This window comes from Giraffa tippelskirchi, chromosome 6, assembly GCF_054371585.1.
Source record: "Giraffa tippelskirchi isolate mGirTip1 chromosome 6, T2T-mGirTip1v1.2.pri, whole genome shotgun sequence".
Classification (NCBI taxonomy): Eukaryota; Metazoa; Chordata; class Mammalia; order Artiodactyla; family Giraffidae; genus Giraffa; species Giraffa tippelskirchi.
The window spans coordinates 52,955,708-52,972,831 of NC_137280.1; the positions used below are offsets into that span (position 1 = coordinate 52,955,708).

The 17,124-nt window shown below is 39.5% G+C and overlaps 1 protein-coding gene across 6 annotated transcripts in view; it reads left to right on the top strand.

The window, feature by feature from the left end:
- Nucleotides 1-17,124, top strand: part of NSMAF (neutral sphingomyelinase activation associated factor) — a 63,974-nt gene that overhangs the window by 7,513 nt on the left and 39,337 nt on the right. For 5 of the 6 annotated variants that reach the window (XR_014057802.1, XM_081504356.1, XM_081504355.1 and 2 more), the window contains exons 2-5: nt 8,878-8,967; nt 15,661-15,739; nt 15,838-15,905; nt 15,998-16,034. Coding sequence is in view for 4 of the 6 variants with exons in the window: in XM_081504356.1 (XP_081360482.1) it covers nt 8,878-8,967; nt 15,661-15,739; nt 15,838-15,905; nt 15,998-16,034 (274 nt within the window). In the remaining 2 variants the exon portion in view is untranslated. Of the gene's footprint in view, nt 1-8,877; nt 8,968-15,660; nt 15,740-15,837; nt 15,925-15,997; nt 16,035-17,124 lie in introns of all 6 variants that reach the window. The other variant, XM_081504359.1, reaches the window with a different exon arrangement.

The following is a 17,124-nucleotide window of genomic DNA, read 5'->3' on the forward strand; positions in this document are numbered from 1 at the left end:
TGGTTTATTTATTTTACCCTCAGTTCAGTTCAGTTGCTCAGTTGTGTCGGACTCTTTGTGACCCCATGGACTGCAGCATGCCAGGCTTCCCTGTCCATCACCAGCTCCCGGAGCTTGCTCAAACTCGTGTCCATCGAGTCGGTGATGCCATCCAACCATCTCATCCTCTGTCATCCCCTTCTCCTCTTGCCCTCAGTCTTTCCCAGCATCAGGGTCTTTTCCAATGAGTCAGTTCTTCACATCAGGTGGCCAAAGTATTGGAGTTTCAGCTTCAGCATCAGTCCTTCCAATGAATATTCAGAACTGATTTCCTTTAGGATTGAGTGGTTGGATCTCTTTGCTGTCCAAGGGACTCTCAAGAATCTTCTCCATCACCACAGTTCAAAAGCATCAATTCTTCTTCACTCAGCTTTGTTTATGATCCAACTCTCACATCCATACATGACTACTGGAAAAACCATAGTTTGACTAGACAGACCTTTGTTGACAAAGTAATGTCTTTGCTTTTTAATATGCTGTCTAGGTTGGTCATAGCTTTTCTTCTAAGGAGTGAGCGTCTTTTAATTTCATGGCTGCAGTCACCATCTGCAGTGATTTTGGAGCCCAAGAAAATAAAGTCTCTCACTGTTTTCATGGCAAATAGATGGGGAAACAATGGAGTGATGGGATCAGATGCCATGATCTTAGTTTTTTGAATGTTGAGTTTTAAGCCAACTTTTTCACTCTTCTCTTTCACTTTCATCAAGAGGCTCTTTAATTCCTCTTCACTTTCTGTCATAAGGGTGGTGTCATCTGCGTATCTGAGGTTATTGATATTTCTCCTGGCAATCTTGATTCCAGCTTGTGCTCCATTGAGCCCGGCGTTTTGCATGATGTACTCCTTCCTCATATAAGTTAAGTGAGCAGAGTGACAATATACAGCCTTGATGTACTCCTTTCCCAATTTGGAACCAGTCTGTTGTTCCGTGTCTGGTTTTAACTGTTGCTTCTTGACCTGCATACTGATTTCTCAGGAGGCAGGTCAGGTGGTCTGGTATTCCTATTTATTGAAGAATTTTCCACAGTTGGTTGTAATCTACACAGTCAAAGGCTTTCATGTAATCAATAAAGCAGATGTTTTTCTGCTATTCTCTTGCTTTTTCTATGATCCAATGGATGTTCACCCTTAGAGGCTGTTACTTTAGGGACCCTAGCATTTTCTGCTCCTTCCCTCTCCCCATCTCAGTTCCCCCCCTGAATTCAGGCTCTGCTGCTCAGACAGTTGGGAAAAGCCTCCTCCCGTGCCTTGCTGACATCTTGGTTTCTCTCTTCCAAGACCTTCCCTTACTTTTCCATCACCTTAGCCCAGCATGTGAAGTTTAAATCCAGCAGTTTTAGAGGCTCTGTATTGAGATTGTTTCTTTGGACATTTAATCTGCCATGATGCCCAAAATGGAATTCCTGCTGATTCTTTAAACCCAAGTTTATTTAATAAATCTATAAACCCATTGGTTAAGAAAGGACTTCTGAGGTCATCTAAGCTGTAGCTCCCTGCCCCTCACTGTATAGTTGGAGGCCTGAGAAAGCAAAGTGGTTTGACCAAGAGTCCAGTAGCCAAGAAAGACATGGCGGTGCTGAGCCTAAAACAAATGTCCTCTGATCCAGTCCAGCCCCCTTTCCACCGCAGCATGCTGCTCCTGTTTTACATCCTGGGTCGGTACTTATTTTTATGGTATCTTTGACATTTAGAACAATTCAGGAATGCTCCAAGCCTGGTTCATGGAGACTTAGTACCTTTTTACACTAAGCGTGGTCCGTGGCTATCCCATCAGCTCCATCTGGGAGCCTGTTAGCAAATGCAGAATCTCAGGCTCCTATCAGATCTTCTGCATCCGAATCTGCATGTTAACAAGATCCCCGGATAATTAAAGCATGAGAAGCCCTGCTGGAGGTAACAGTAATCAAGCATTCATCTGGATTTCCTGTTGTTTGTTCCTTCAAACTGTTTCTACCTTTATCTTCTCGATGGTGTAGAGAACCCTCCTTGAAGCCTGCTCCCAGGGCTGTGACCCTTGGTGAAGAAACTGAAAGACTTGAGAAACACAGGTTTAGTGCTCCCTCTAGATTAGACAGATTATTTATAAACCAAAGAGGAAGTAGTCACCCATCTGCAGCATAAACTCACTGTGAAGTCATCTGCTGCTGCTGCTGCTAAGTTGCTTCAGTCGTGTCTGACCCTGTGTGACCCCACAGACAGCAGCCCACCAGGCTCCTCTGTCCCTGGGATTCTCCAGGCAAGAACACCGGAGTGGGTTGTCATGTCCTTCTCCAATGCATGAAAGTAAAGTCGCTCAGTTGTGTCTGACTCTTCGCGACCCCATGGTCTGCAGCCTACCAGGCTCCTCCATCCATGGGATTTTCCAGGTGAAAGGACTGGCGTGGGGTGCCATTGCCTTCTCCGGTGAAGTCATCTAATGCTAATCTAATGTCTTTTGACAGTTCTCACTGGTGGGTTGGGAAAATGGAGTAGATTTAGTTCAGCTGAATTTTGGCAGAGTAAGCTTTCCTTTTGTGTTAATAGCAGAATTGAGAAAGGAGAAATTGACGTTCATCGAGTTAGGTGGAATAAGATTCATTTTTTCAGAGGTTGCTGTCAAATGTACATTATTAGGGGTACATTTCTAACAGTGGGTCACAGAACTGTGTTCTCACCCTTGTCTGTTCAACATTTTCTTCATTTCATTCCTTGCACTTGTGCCCCCTGCAGTGGAATCACAGAGCGCTAACCACTGGATCACCAGGGAGTTTGCCTTAATTTCATTTCTTGTTTCAGAGGCCATTTTAAGAAATGCTCAATTTAGTTAAACCAGCTCTCCAGGTAGGTAGCGGGGTCCCTGTAGTCTGGCTAAATCCAAGGATCGTGTTGAGATATTCAGAGTAAAGATGCAAATAGAGGACAGCCAGCTGTGAACACACTCCTAACGTGAGCTGGCACATTTTCCCTTCTCTCAATCTCAACATCTCCAACCTAGAAAATCGACTGACTGGCAAAATGTTCGGGCTCCATTCTAAATACTGTTTGTCAGTGGAGTGCTGGGCAATCATTGAGCAGCTGTGAATGCAGCCTTAGCTCTGAGGGCCGCCCATAGTGAACTTGTTTTACGTTGTTGGTTAAGTGTTGAGCAGGATGCTTTATGAGGATGGGCCAGAATCTTTTTCAGGAAAATTTAATTGCAGAATGAGTCAATTTATCTACAGAAAATGCCACTATAGCTCTGTAAAGATGGATTGAACTAAGGAATACCCAGGGGCAGGACCCAGGGTCTCCTAAAGAAAGAATTTATAGTCTGTTATACTGATATAACACTAATGGCTGAAATCACAAAATTATAAAAGGGTTTTTAGGTTCTTTTTAAAGCATGAAAACTTTTACTCCATGGAATGCAGTTTGAAAATCATTGTTCAAAACACAGTGTAAATTTCTGGTAATAAATTTTACATACAAAAATTCTCGAGCAGGTATAATTGAACACTTCAGTAAAAAGGAAAAAAAAAAAAAAAACTCTGAAAGGTTTCTTAATCCTTTAACTTTGAATAATGAGATTTAGTTATATTCCTTCATTATGTGTTTTACATTTCTTACAAAATAGGCATATTGGTACATTAAGGAGGATATAAATTATTTACCAAAATAATGTCTTTAGTTCTATAGTACCTGATGTGATATTTTTATTGGCCAAAAAACCCACATACTTCAACAAAATAAAAAAAAATTTAAAAACCTTTTTATAAAAAAAAGCACCTAAGATTTACTATTTTTTATTAAGTATTTACAGTTTTAAGTCACAGTATAGTAGTATTAAGTATGTTCACGTGTTGTGTGGCAAATCTCTAGAACTTTTGAATCTTTCAAAACTGAATCTCTGTCCTCCCCCCAGCTCCTGGCAAACACCATTTTGTTTTCTCTTAGAGTTTGACTACTTTAGATACTTAGATAAGTGGAACAATGTGGTATTTGTCTTTTTGTGACTGATCTATTTCACCTGGAGCAGTGCCTTTAAGGTTCCTGCATGTTGTAGCATGTGACAAGACTTCCTTTTTTTCTTTAAGGCCGAAAAATATGTTACTGTATGTATATGCCGCATTTTCTTTACCCACCCATCCATCAACAGATACTTAGATTGCTTCTAACTCTTGGCTATTGTCAATAATGCTGCAGTGAACATGGATATACAAATATCTCTGATACATTTTCGCTGCTTTTGGATATATATTCATAAATGTGACTGTTGGGTCATAGGGTAGCTCTATTTTTATTTTTTAAATGTTGTTGGAATATAGTTGATTTGCAGTGTTGTATTAGTTTCAAGTGCACAGCTAAGTGATTCAATTATGCATAAAGATATATTTCTTCTTTTTCAGATTCTTTTCCCTCTAGGTTACTGAGTAGAGTTCCCTGTACTATGTATCAGGTCCTTGTTGGTTGTCTATTTTGTATATAGTCGTATGTATGTTAATCCCAAGCTCCTGATTTATGATATTTGTCTTTCTCTTTCTGACTTAGTTTGTATGATAATCTCTAGGTCCATCCATGTTGCTGCAAATGGCATTTCATTCTTTTTTATGGCTGAGTTATGTTCCACTGTATATATGTACCACATCTTCTTTATCCATTCCTCTTGTTGATGGATGTTCAGGTTGCTTCTATGTCTTGGCTGTTGTAAATAGTGCTGGGATGAACACTGGGGTGTATGTATCTTTTCAAATTATAGTTTTCTCCAGATATATTCCAGGGGTGGGATTGCTGGGTCATATGGTAGTTCTATTTTTAGTTTTTTAAGGAACTTCCATACTGTTCTCCGTAGTAGTTGTACCAGTTTACATTCCCACCAACAGTGTAGGAGGGTTCCCTTTTCTCCACACTCTCTCCTGCATTTGTTGTCTGTAGACTTTTTGATGATGGCCATTGTGACCCACGTGAGGTGATAACCTCATTGTGGTTTTGGTTCTGGCTCTAGGCATGGAGCATTAGAAGCCAAGCCTTTTAATGAACAGGAATCGATAAAAATATCCTGGTTGCTAGAGCAATTAGATGACTTGGAAGGACTAAAGAATAGCTAAAGAAGCAGGTGGAGAAGGAAGTGGCAACCCACTCCGGTATTCTTGGCTGGGGAATTCCACAGACAGAGGAGCCTGTGGGCTACAGTATGTGGGGTCACAAAGAGTCAGACACGACTGAACGACTACACAACAGCAACACAGAAACAGGTAGTGAGAGATGCATGAATCTGCAAGGGAGGATAGGAGTCATTTGCCCACCAGAGGGAACCGGAATATGATAGTTCTATCTTTAATTTTTTGAGGAACCTCTATACTATTTTCCATAGCAGCTACATCATTTCACAATTCCACCAGCAATTTCTCCACATCCTCACCAGTGTTTGTTATTTTGTTATAGTGTATGAGATTTTGATTTGCAGTGTCCTGATGATTAGTGATGTTCAATATCTTTTTATACACTTTCTGGCTATTTGCATATCTTCTCTGGCCAAGTGTCTATTTAAGACCTTTGCCTATTTTTTAGTTTAATTTTTGTTGTTGAGTTGTAGGAGTTCTTTATATGTTCTCAATATTAACTTGTTATGAGATATATGGTTTGCAAATATTTTCTCCAGTTTTGTAGATGGCCTTCTCACTTTGTTAATATTTGGCTGCACTGGGTCTTAGTTGCAGCACGTGAAATCTAGTTCCCTGACTGGGGATTGAACCCAGGCCCCCTGCATTGGGAGCATGGAGTCTTAGCCACTGGACCACTAGGGAAATCCCTCTGTCTAACTTTGTTGACTGTTTTCTCTGCTGCAGAGTAGTAGTCATACTTCCGTGTCACAGAAGTCGGATGTGGTTACACTTATCTATTTTTGCTTTTGTTGTGCTTGCTGTGTCATAGCCAAGAAATCATGGCCAAATCCAGTGTCATGAAGCTTTCCCCTTATGTTTTCTCCTGGAGTTTTATAGTTTCGGGTCTTAAAATTAGGCCTTTAGTTAATTTTGAGTTAATTTTTATATATATTATGAAAGGTTCAGGGTCGTTCTTTTGTATGTCAATACCTAGATTTCCATCTGTTGAAGAGACAGTTCTTTCCCTACTGTGTGACTTTGGGCCCCTGGTCGAAGACCTGATAGATATGAGAGTATTTGTGAGCTCTCCATTCTGTTCCTTTGGTCTAGATGTCAGTACCACATTGTTTTAATACTGTAGCTTTGTAATATCTTTTGATACAGGAACTGTGAGACTTCCAGCTGTTTTTTGTTCTCAGTTATTTTAGCTTTCTGATTCTGTATGAATTTTAGGATTTTTTTTCTATTTCTACAGTAATTGCCATTGAGAGTTTGCTAGGGATAACACTGAATAGGCTGGTATAGACATTTTAACAATATTATGCTTTGGCTAGTATGACATTTTAACAATATTAAAGATACGATTATATCTTATTTATATGGAAGAGCTGGCTGTTTATGAAGGCTACTTGTGCTAAACAGCAACAAAATTATGCCATTGTCTTATTGACAAATACTTCCTTTATTTTAGCCTCTAAGAGAAGTGGGGAGGTGGAGGAGGAGGAAGGGTTGCCTAGCTCCAGCCCAAGCAAAGCATTTCAGCTTATTAAGATATTAATACAAGCTAAAGGTAAGGGCAAGGTACTTAGTAACTATCTCTCTGATTTATACCATCCTGGAAATTATCTGATGCATCAAAGGATGTTCCTAGCAATCCTAACTTTTGTGATTGTATTGAAATTCACAGTAGGTACTAATAGTGAGCATTTTATACTGAGCTCTGGCAGTTTAGCCTATGATTAATTCTTGTTCATGGATTTTACAGTGTAGAACAGGCCAATAAAAGTTGCCTGTTGTGATGATAGAGCTGGTTCCTGCTGTCATTATTTTTAGTTTATGAGTTATTTGTCTGTTGGTTCAAAAATTTTAAGTGAGCCATATCTTGGTTTATGGATATAATTTCTTCTTTGTAAGGATATTAATTATAGTCTTTGTACCTTTTTTTCTGTACATCATTTCTAGTCCTTCAAGTTGTGTTCTTCTGCTTGCTTGGTCTATTTCTTTCACACTGGAAGCTGGTAATCTTAGGGTGTCTCATATTTAAGGGTGAAGCATGTAATTCTTGTGGGGAGGCCTCTTCTGCTGGGCTTCAGGGTGGGATGATGTTTGTAGAAGGTTCTTTCAAATGTTGGTAGACATGGGTCCTTTCTCTAGGACTATTTAGTTTTTTCCAAAGATAATCCACCAGACTGCTACTTGGAGTGTAACACGTCTGCCTGATTCTTGTGTAACCGCCGCCTTCTCATGCTGTGCACTGTGCCTGATGTCTAGTTTGGAGCCTCTCGTTTAATTCTGTTATTGAAAAACTGTGTGTCGGGAGAACTACCAGGGAGGAATCTGGGTGACTAGCCTCATTTGGGCTTTCAACATCACCTTGGCTTCATCCCTGCCTTCTTGCTACCTTATTCCTGCAGTCGTGGAACTGGTTTTCTCCTGATTGGTGCCTTCTCTGGAGGTATCAGCTCTTCTGGTTTCTGGTCACTGCTAATTCCTCCATCTACTGTCTGTTCACTTTCACTGTCTGTTTCTCACAAATTTACTGTTATCTCTCACTTGCTTGTATACCTCTCCTATTTTCTTTAGTCTATGGCTTTTTACTATTTAAAAAATACTTTTGTTTACGTTGTATTGTTGTTTCCAGAGGGAGCAGAAATAAACCATACATATTTATTCTGCCGTATTTAATCTGGAGGTCTGTTCTGCCGTATTTAATCTAGATGTCTTTCCATCTTACATAGGAACTTCAAGACCCAGCTCAAGTGCCACGTTTTTCATGAAAACCTCTCCCTCCCTGTAACTCTGGTGCCGTTGGTGTTTCTGGGTCCTTACCACAAAACAAAACAGTTGCTTCCAGTTCTTTGCCATGTGTTTGTTTCTGTGGCCATACAACTAATACATACTTTTCTTTAATGCTTTGTTTTTAAAAAAAACACTTCAGAATCCCATTCAATTTCAACTTGCTTATTTTATCTATGACATTGTCATTGTGTGCAAGCATTAGGTTGGTGGTTGAGTCACTCAGTCATGTCCGACTCTTTGCAACCCCATGGACTGCAGCACGCCAGGCTTCCCTGACCTTCACTATCTCCCGGAGTTTGCTCAAACTCATGTCCATTGAGTCGGTGATGCCATCCAACCATCTCATCCTCTGTCGTCCCCTTCTTCTGCCCTCAATCTTTCCCAGCATCAGGGTCTTTTCCAGTGAATACAGGGGAATATCTAAAGATCTACCTCTCAGAGGCTTGTGGTCTTGTGAAAGTAGCAAGAGGCACTCACCCACCCCTGAGCCATGACACTGGAGTGGTGTGTGTGGTACAGAAGCCTAGGGTGCAGTCACAGGGAACAGAGGATGAGAACTCTGTAAGTGGGAAGGCTCCAAGCTTTGTTCAGGCAAGAATAAGTTTTGTTTCTTAAAATTTGGAGTTTCTGTAAAGAAATAATAGATCCATTTGATAAACAAATTTGGAGAAGGAAATGGCAACCCACTCCAGTATTCTTGCTTGGGAAATTCCATGGAGAGAGGAGCCTGGTGGGCTACAGTCCATGGGATCGCCAAGAGTCAGACATGACTTAGTGACTGAGCAACAAAACAGTTTTACTTTTGGCATAGCTAGACAGGTCTTTCTGGATGGCGAGGGATGCCTGGCATATAATACACACTTAATAAGTATTTTTTGATGTAATAGATGGAAAAGCACTTTGGGAACATGTGTAAAATATTCTGCTTTCTTAATATGTTAAAAAAAATTAACCTGACTTTTTTTTTCTCCCCAAATGTAGATTTTCCTTGCTCCTGCTTAACTTAGAGGAGTACTACTTTGAACAGCACACGGCTCATCACATTCAGCACAAGGGCAGCCAGAAGGAAGGGTAAGGAGGAGTTTTAGATCTCTGCAGACTCACAGACTTTTCTGTCGTCTGTTTTAAAATTAAGTGTATGATCATACAGTTTTCCCCTTCTTTTATATTGGGAAAGTAATGAGAAGAAAGGGATTTATAAATCCAATGTATACATTGTCATAACTTCAGATATTTTCTAAAGCTGAAAGTGAAAGTTGCTCAGTCGTGTCCAACTCTTTGCGACTCCATGGACTTTAGAGTCCATGGGATTCTCCAGGCCAAATATTGGAATGGGTAGACTTATTCTTCTCCAGGGGATCTTCCGAACCCAGGAATCGAACTGGGGTCTCTTGCATTGCAGGCAAATCTTTACCAACTGAGCTATTAGGGAAGCCCTTTCTAAAGCTAAATGTGTACTAATTTCTCAAAGGTTGTGTCTGGTTCTTAAATCCACCCGATGGGGCCCTGATTCATTCCATCACTTTTTTCTTGCATCCCTTTTGTTCTGTGTGCTCAATTATTTGGGTTATGGTATTGTAGAGTAATGATCATAAAACATCAGTGCATGTGGTGTAAAAATCAGTACTTTCAAATGAATAATTTGATTTAACTAGAAGCAAAATCTCTAGAAGCAGAATACTCTGTATTTTAATTATTGTTATTACTGTAAAAGTAGATTGTTTCTTTGGCCACACCCTTTGAAAGCTATATACAAAAGTATATAATGAAGGTTTTTGTTTGTTTAAAACGCCAACTTTGAATTAACTAAAATGTGTCTGTTAATTCTCTTGGTTTGTCATTTAACAACTATGGGCTATGATTTAGAACATGCTTTGGTATTAGATAAACACTTTACTTTTTACCATTTTAAAAATGAAATATCCTTTAATCCTGAAAGGATCAAAACCATGTTCAGTTCAGTCCAGTTGCTCAGTTGTGTCCGGCTCTTTGTGACCCCATGGACTGCAGCACGCCAGGCTTCCCTGTCCAACACAAACTCCCGGAGCTTACTCAGAGAGTCAGTGATGCCATCCAACCATCTCATCCTCTGTCGTCCCCTTCTCCTCCTGCCCTCAATCTTTCCCAGCATCAGGGTCTTTTCCAATGAGTCAGTTTTTCGCATCAGGTGGCCAAAGTATTGGAGTTTCAGCTTCAGCATCAGTCCTTCCAATGAATATTCAGGACTGATCTCCTTTAGGATTGCCTGGTTGGATCTCCTTGCAGTCCAAGGGACTCTCAAGAGTCTTCTCCAATACCACAGTTCAAAAGCATTAATTAGTTTTTGTTTAAATCAAAACTGTGTAGTATTTGTTAAATACAAGCCAAAGTGAAACTCGCTTAGCTTTTGTTTGATAGGTTTGGGCATATCTGTTTCCTTGGCATTCAATCATATTAGATAATTATTTTTCTAATTGAAAGTAGAACCTTGCTTTTTTACCTCTAGAATTTTGAACATATTTTTTCCTCTAATTTCATACCTTTTATTCTCCCAATGCTCCTCTTCTCTCTGTCATCATAATGTCCTGCTTAAAATTGAATACATTGGTACATTATTGAAGCACAAATATAAGCAAGCAAATTGAAACCTGTTTTTGTAGTTTTCAAGTCATTAGGTTGAAATGGTACAGTTCCATGGAAATGAATTTGGTAATATTTAGCAAGATTGCATGTACATTATCCTATTGATCTAGCAATGCTACTTGTAGGAAACTACCTCAGAGATGCAGAGATGCACTAGAAAGTATATAAATGGACATATGTACAAGATTATTTATTGTAGTACTACTTGTAATAGCAAGATGCTGGAAACAGTTTAGTGGGTGACTGAATAACATATGGAATGACCACATATTGGAGTATTATGAAACTGTATCAAAGGAATGAAGAAGTTCTGTGTGTTACTGTAGATTTTTCTCCAGCACATATTAAGTGAAAAATGCAAGGGAAGAATATTTTGTGTTGGATGCCATCTTTCATATAAGAATGGGGCAGTTAGTTATATTGATTATATTTTTAAAAGTTAAATATATATATATTTTAAAGCATAAGCAAAAAGCTAATGGAAATGGTTATCTACATAGAAAAATGAGGGATCAGGGGATAATGCCGAGATGACAACTAGACTGCTCTGAATGTACCCTTTTTTATAGCTCTGTTTTTGAAACCATACGAATATTTATATGCAATATAGAATTTATTTCTTTATTAAATTTCAGGAGAAGCAGAAAATTCTAAAAATTAAAAAGAAAATGAAACAAATGAACCTAACCTATATATAAAGCTGGAGGATTAATCACGGAAAAGAATTGTTTTAATCAACTTCACAACACAATAGTTTGTGTCTCTGGTGAAATATATTTTCGGTTGAGGAAGAATTGCAAAAAAGCATTGTAAATTGTTTTAGTGGTAATATTAAGTATTTTTGTATTATTTTGGAACTGTTTTATGCACACAGTTTTATACAGTTAGATAAAGCAAAATGCCAAGATCGAGATTTTCAGTATAAAGGAGATACAGATCTAATATTAAAGGAGTTAAGTAAAAACCTTGGGATCTTTGATTTGAATTGGTAATGGTTATATGGAGTCATATGCTTTTCTTTTAAAAGAAAGTAGTTTCTAGCTCTGGCTTCTGAAAAGACCTAGAAACAGCTCAGTAGCAGTGAGCTACCCTGTGAATGCCTCTCTCCAGTAAAAGGAATGAGGGCTCTTTGGAGAAGTGCCTGAGTCTAAGTGAGGGGCAGGAAATATGAGGGAGGCGAGCCTGGAACATCTTGTTATCTTGGCAGGTAAGGCAGAATATCAAAAACGATTGCATACTGAATTAAAAGGGCACAAGGCCACCCTGAAAAGTTGGGCAAAAAAAAAAAATGGAGCAGATTGAACATCAAAAAAGAATGACTATCGGGGATTGGAATGTATCAGAAGGGCTCAACTCCATGAGTTCATGATGATATATATATATAATATAAATAATTTCATACGTATATATGTGTGTGTATATATCATTTACCTTCAAAGGCTTGTAGGACACCGACTCATTTTTCTAAAACTTGATAAAAAGATCAAGCATTTTTCCTGCTTTCCTTGTACAAATTGTACTTCAGGGTTACCAAATCATAGATAATTAAAGCTGTTCTTTGTTGATAAATTCTAGATAACAAACACTGAAGGATTGTTAAAATTTTCAGTCCCTAGTGAATCAGAGATCGACAGACTATGGTCATATTTGGCTGCCACTTGTTTTTGTAAATCAAGTTTTATTGGAGTGCAGTCACACCCACTTGTTTACATCGTGTATCTGGTTGGTTTTCTGCAACAACAGGGAGATATAGCTGAATAGAGACAGACACCAAATGACCTGCAAAGTCAAACATATTTGCTCTCTGGCTCTTTACAGAAAAAGTTTGCTAACTCCTGATCTAGGCATACTCTTCAGTGGCTGCTAAACCAGAAGGTGAAAAGCTGCTGAGAAATATTTTAATGCATGTGTCAAGGTGGATATTATCTGAAACCACTGGGGCCTCCTGATATGAGGGCAGTACATGTGCACTGCCTCTGACATAAAGGAAGTGGGATAGATGAAAACCACAGAGATGCGTTTAGCAAAGTCCATAAAGTGGGGAAATGAACACTGTCTTAGATTAAGAGATATTAGGAGACATATCAGCTAAAGGAAATGTGGGCTTTGAACAAACCAACTGTAAAAACAGTTATGAAATAGATTTGAACCCTGACTTTATCCTGGATGACATTAAGGAATTATTATTTTTTGTAGATGTGTAATGCTGGTTCCAAATAGGAAAAGGAGTACGTCAAGGCTGTATACTGTCACTGTGCTTATTTAACTTATACGCAGAGTACATCATGAGAAACGCTGGGCTGGAAGAAACACAAGCTGGAATCAAGATTGCCGGGAGAAATATCAATAACCTCAGATATGCAGATGACACCACCATTATGGCAGAAAGCGAAGAAGGATTAAAGAGCCTCTTGATGAAAGTGAAAGAGGAGAGTGAAAAAGTTGGCTTAAAGCTCAACGTCCAGAAAACTAAGATCATGGCATCTGGTCCCATCACTTCATGGGAAATAGATGTGGAAACAGTGGAAACGGTGTCAGACTTTATTTTTTTGGGCTCCAAAATCACTGCTGATGGTGATTGCAGCCATGAAATTAAAAGACACTTACTCCTTGGAAAGAAGGTTATGACCAACCTAGATAGCATATTTAAAAGCAGAGACATTACTTTGCCAACAAAGGTCCATCTAGTCAAGGCTATGGTTTTTCCAGTGGTCATGTATGGATGTGAGAGTTGGACGGTGAAGAAAGCTGAGCGCTGAAGAATTAATGCTTTTGAACTGTGGTGTTGGAGAAGACTCTTGAGAGTCCCTTGGACTGCAAGGAGATCCAACCAGTCCATCCTCAGGGAGATCAGTCCTGGGTGTTTATTGGAAGGACTGATGTTGAAGCTGAAACTCCAATACTTTGGCCACCTCATGTGAAGAGTTGACTCATTGGAAAAGACCCTAATGCTGGGAAGGATTGGAGGCAGGAGGAGAAGGGAACGACAGAGGATGAGATAGTTGGATGACATCACCGACTCGATGGATGTGGGTTTGGGTAAACTCTGGGAGTTGATGATGGACAGGGAGGCCTGGCATGCTGCGAATCATGGGGTCGCAAAGAGTCGGACATGACTGAGCGACTGAACTAAACTGAATGATGGTCATTTATTGAAGGACTTGAGAGATTCATGTTAAAGTATGTTTAGATGAAGTATTGGAGAAGGAAATGGCAACCCACTCCAGTATTCTTTCCTGGAGAATCCCATGGACAGAGGAGCCTGGTGGGCTACAGTCCATGGGGTCACAAAGAGACGGACACAACTGAGCACAACACAGCAGATGAAGTATAGGAGGTCTGGGAATTTATCTGAAATCCAGTAAGGTTCTGGGGTGTTAGACACAAAACAGGAATGACTACATGTTAACAGCTACAGAAACTAGTGGATTGGTACTTGGGAGTTTTCTGTTCTATTTATATTTCTAGCTTTTGCCTTAAAAGTACTTAGGTAATTTAGGGTGTTAGAGAAGTAAGTGCAGTTAACGGCATGGAAAAAATGATATGAAAACCAACATGTAAAAGATCCTTTGAGGAAGAAGAATTGCAGACTGTATCATGGCCTTTACCATGAACCTTCTTATCCATTTGGTACATATACATGTGTACACAGAGGCAGGCCTTTCTCAGATTGCGATGGGGCTTTATCCTGTGGGCTAGGAAGCCATTGGCATTTTTGTAAGCCAGGAAGGATGTGAGATTTTTTGGTAGAATAATTGACTCCGGGAGGGGACACAGGGACAGGGAGAGCAGGTGGGTCTTTCTAGAGCCCAAGTAAAATAATTGCTTCAATTAAGAGACCCCTGGGATGGACAGAGTGAGAAGGGTTCACTAGGACACCAAGGAATGGCTGGAGGAAAAGCCCAAGTATCATACAAGTAATTAAAAAAAAAAAAAAAGATCCATGGAGCTTTCCTTGTAGACAAAATATAGTCTTGGAAACTAAGATGATTTTTTTAAAAGGTTTCTTTTTTCCCAGCATTTCTTAACCTGTGTTCTGATTACATAAGTTATTGCCTTGGTCTGATCATTGATAAAAGTCATTCAGTCAATAAAAGACAATGAGGTGTAGCTTTTTATTGGCTTCAGGCTAGTGAGGCACACTGGCCTCTAGCATGCTCAGGCAGGCGTCCCCTAGACTCACTGGAGCCTTATCCATGTCCCAGGAGACATGGCTGACCCATGTCCCATGTCCCAAGGAGAAAAATGGTGAAGTCAACAGCTGGTCTATTTGGTATTATAGTAGTAGGCAGATCGTCTTTAACATTGCTTATTCTCATAGAGGCAATTTTGCCCTGAATTCGTATGTACCCCAGAATCACTGCTAAAAGCATTTTATGTGCTAAATTCAAACTGTTATTTTTCCATGATTATAAATAAGGAAAAAAATCCCTTACCTAATCAATGTCAGGTTTAAAAAGGATTAGGGTTATAGTATGATCTTCTGAATAGGTCTTTAAGATGTAGGAAATTCAAAGTCAAAAGAATTAACCGCAGACAGGATAGAATCAGCGTTTCTTAAGGGTCAGAAAACTGCTTCACTTTCATGTAGTTGTGAAGACCAAGTGAAGTGATAATGAATAAAATACCTGGGACAGTCCTCAACCAGTGAGACAACACATGGAGTTTCTTTAACCTCTAGGGAGGAGCTGATGGGTTGTTGCTTAGTTGCTAAGTCGTGTCCAACTCTTGGCAACCTCATGGACTCTAGGTAGCATGGGGAACTCTTCTGTCCTCCACTATCCCCCAGAGTCTGCTCACATTCCTATCCATTGAGTCAGTGATGCCATCTAACCATCCTCTGCTGCCCTCTTCTTTTGCCTTCAGTCTTTCCCAGCAACACAGTCTTTTCCGGTGAGTAGGCTCTTCATATCAGGTGGCCAAAGTATTGGAGCTTCAGCATCAGTCCTTCCAGTGAATATTCAGGGTTAATTTCCTTCAGGAAATGAGGATAATTGTTTTGCTATGTTGTCTAACCTTTCATACCTTTGATCTTTTATTAGTTGATGCTTTAGTCATCTACATGCTAGTTAAAATGTGTTATGATTCTTCTGTGACTTCTGTTATGTTCATTAATAATATCCCTTTGTACTTTATCTCTAGGAAAATCAGAGGCTCCTTAAAAATATGTTCAAAATCAGTTATTTTTGAACCGGATGCAATATCCCAGCCCATCATTAAGGTAAGTACACTTTCAATGTGAACAGAAGTAGCCCTATATTTGTGTACATTTTACTTTGTCTTATTTTTATAACATCTCTCTCTCTCAATTTTATCCAGATTCCTTTGAGGGATTGTATAAAAATAGGAAAACATGGAGAAAATGGAGCCAATAGACACTTTGCAAAGTATGTCACTGTCACAACTGTTTGACTTTACTTCTTCCAAAAAACTATATATATATATATATATATTTAATGACTTTTGTCTGCATTTTTAGGACAGTATCTGGGGCGATTTCACTCATTTTCAGCCAGGTAAGGAGCACCTAGTAAATATTTTTTCTAACCTGAATGAACATTTAAATGAATAAATACATACATTATATATGTATATGTGTGTGTGTGTATGGGCTTCCATATACACATTTTTTTTTAGCATAATGAAATTATTTGTACAAGTCTCAAATGAAGACCACTGGAAAAGATGTTTAAGTTCTTTTAAAATTTAGTCACTGGGAAATATGTTTTAGGAGGTGTGATCCCTGCTGAGATCCTTAACATTCCTCAGATAGGTAGGTGAGTGTGTGTGTTACCTGCCGGCTGTGGGTTCGCCCTTAGGAGTCCTGACAGTGTGTGAGGTTGAGGTAAAGGACTGCAGGTTCTCCCGTAGCCTCGTCACCATGTAGGAGGTGGGAGGCCAGCGCCCACCGCTTCAATGAGCTCAAGTTGACTCGTGATGGCAACTGAGGCACGACTCGGGTTGTGTAGCCTTGTCTGATTATAATGCTTGGAGTCGTAACTTTTTTTATTCATTTCACATTCCTCAGGATAGATTTTTGCATCCAGCACTGTGTTGACACTGGCAGTAGAGATAAATTATAACATGTTTTTTCTCCTGACATACACGACTGACCCTTGAGTAAAGCAAAAGTTCAGGGCACTGACAACCTCCAACACAGTTAAAAATTCGTGTATAACTTTTGACTCCCCCAAAGCTTAACTAATATGAATAGCCTACTGGTGCCTTACTGATAACACATGCTTAGTTGCGCCCCGCTCTTTGTGACCCCGTGGACAATAGCCCACCAGGCTCCTCTGTCCATGGGATTTTTCAGGCAAGAATACTGGAGTGGGTTGCCATTTCCTCCTCTAGGGGATCATAAATGGTTGATTAACACATTTTGCATGTTGTATGTATTGTAATATGTATTCATACTATACAGTGAGTTAGAGAAAAAAGGTTATTAAGAAAATCATAAGGAAGAGAAAACACGTTTGCAGTATGTACTGGGTTTATCAATACTGTAAGTCTGCACAGCAGGGTGACTGTTTGCTAGTCATTAAGTAGAAATTGATCATCACAGAGGTCTTCATCCTTGCTGTCTGTCTTCATGCTGAGCAGGAG